This window comes from Austrofundulus limnaeus, unplaced genomic scaffold, assembly GCF_001266775.1.
Source record: "Austrofundulus limnaeus strain Quisiro unplaced genomic scaffold, Austrofundulus_limnaeus-1.0 Scaffold511, whole genome shotgun sequence".
NCBI classification, from domain to species: domain Eukaryota; kingdom Metazoa; phylum Chordata; class Actinopteri; order Cyprinodontiformes; family Rivulidae; genus Austrofundulus; species Austrofundulus limnaeus.
In genome coordinates, this window is record NW_013952913.1 from 292,976 (window position 1) to 294,347 (window position 1,372).

At 36.5% G+C, this 1,372-nt stretch overlaps 1 protein-coding gene across 1 annotated transcript in view; it reads right to left on the reverse strand.

The window, feature by feature from the left end:
- ift172 (intraflagellar transport 172) overlaps positions 1-1,372 on the reverse strand; it is a gene marked incomplete in the record, with an annotated part of 65,169 nt that overhangs the window by 39,340 nt on the left and 24,457 nt on the right. Inside the window, 1 exon segment of the mRNA XM_014025942.1 lies at positions 481-729. Within this exon segment, the coding sequence (XP_013881396.1) occupies positions 481-729 (249 nt within the window).

Here is a 1,372-nt window from a genome sequence, read left to right on the forward strand (position 1 = left end):
AGAAGAGTAGAAGTTACTTCATATATTCATGTTTATGTGCTGTCCAGAAAAAACACTTAAATACTACTGGTAAAAAAAATTAGCATTTATTTTTTTGTACAATAATATATAATGAGTATTGTTTATTTAGTAAATTCTAGTAGTTTAGAGATTTTGACATTTTTTTGTAAAATTTAAAAAGAATAATTAAATAAATGTTACTACACCCAAAAATCCTTTTTTTTCAGTGTGACTTTCAGTTCAATCCTGGAAATAAATACTTTCTTTCCTTGTATTTTGGACCATTGGTTATATAAACACAGACGACTGAACGAAGAGCTTTCAGACAAACTGAGAATAAATAATAAAATAAACAGAAGTAACCGACAGATGGAAGGAGATRGTGTGAAACAGACAAGAAGCTCTGCTGCTTTTTCTGCAGGCGTCTGTTAGGAGAGGAGAGGAAGATGAGGGGAAATAGAGTGTTTATGAAAAACTCACTCTTTCATAGAACTCTCCCTTGATGAGGCTGGCTGCGATGCGCCCGACGGTCTCGGTGCTGCTGCTGAGTTCTGGACGGCTGAGGGCCAAGCGGGCAGCTTTGGCCGGGAGGCCGGCCTTCAGGTAGAGGTTTACGGCCCCCTGGAAATCCCCCTGGTTCTCCTTCACCTCGCCGGCCTTCTCGTCCTGACCCGTCTCCATCAGCCACTGGTAATAGTTTCCACGCAGGCTGTTCAGCTCCGGGTGACCCTGCAGCCGTTTGGATACAAAGAGCAGGCTTATCAAGAGAGAAATCTCTTTGTAGAACTGGATCAAAAATAAACCACACATCCAGGCATCCCTTCTCTTTAAGAGGTTTTTCTTTCTTTCCACCTTTAATCTGTCTCACATGTCAATCACCTCAGAAAGTTTGACTTCTGACAAACTTCATTTCCAGCAGAGTTGTAAAATATTCTAAAGTTATCTGCACTTTAGTAATTATTTTTCAACCTACTTTTTTCTTTTACTCCTTATATTTTTACACAATTATCTGTACTTTCTGCTCTTCACGTTTTAAAAAGGTAAAAGGTAGAAAGTCATTACTTATATTTTATTCAGACTTGTTGTTAAAAAAACTATCCTGATAGAGTGAATTTAATTGTGATTGGATGAGAAGTATGAATATATAACATTATGACATCACATTACTTTGTACACAATCCATCACAGCTGCACGCCTTTAAAAAATGATTTTTGTTGATGTCTCCTCCCAATCGTTCATTTTTACTCACAACTTTTATTACTTAAGAACATTTTATGTCAGAAATTTACTTTTGATACTTAAGTACAAAAATTATCAGATACTTCAAGACTTTTACTCAAGTATTATCCTTAGAAGGAGACTAACTTTTAC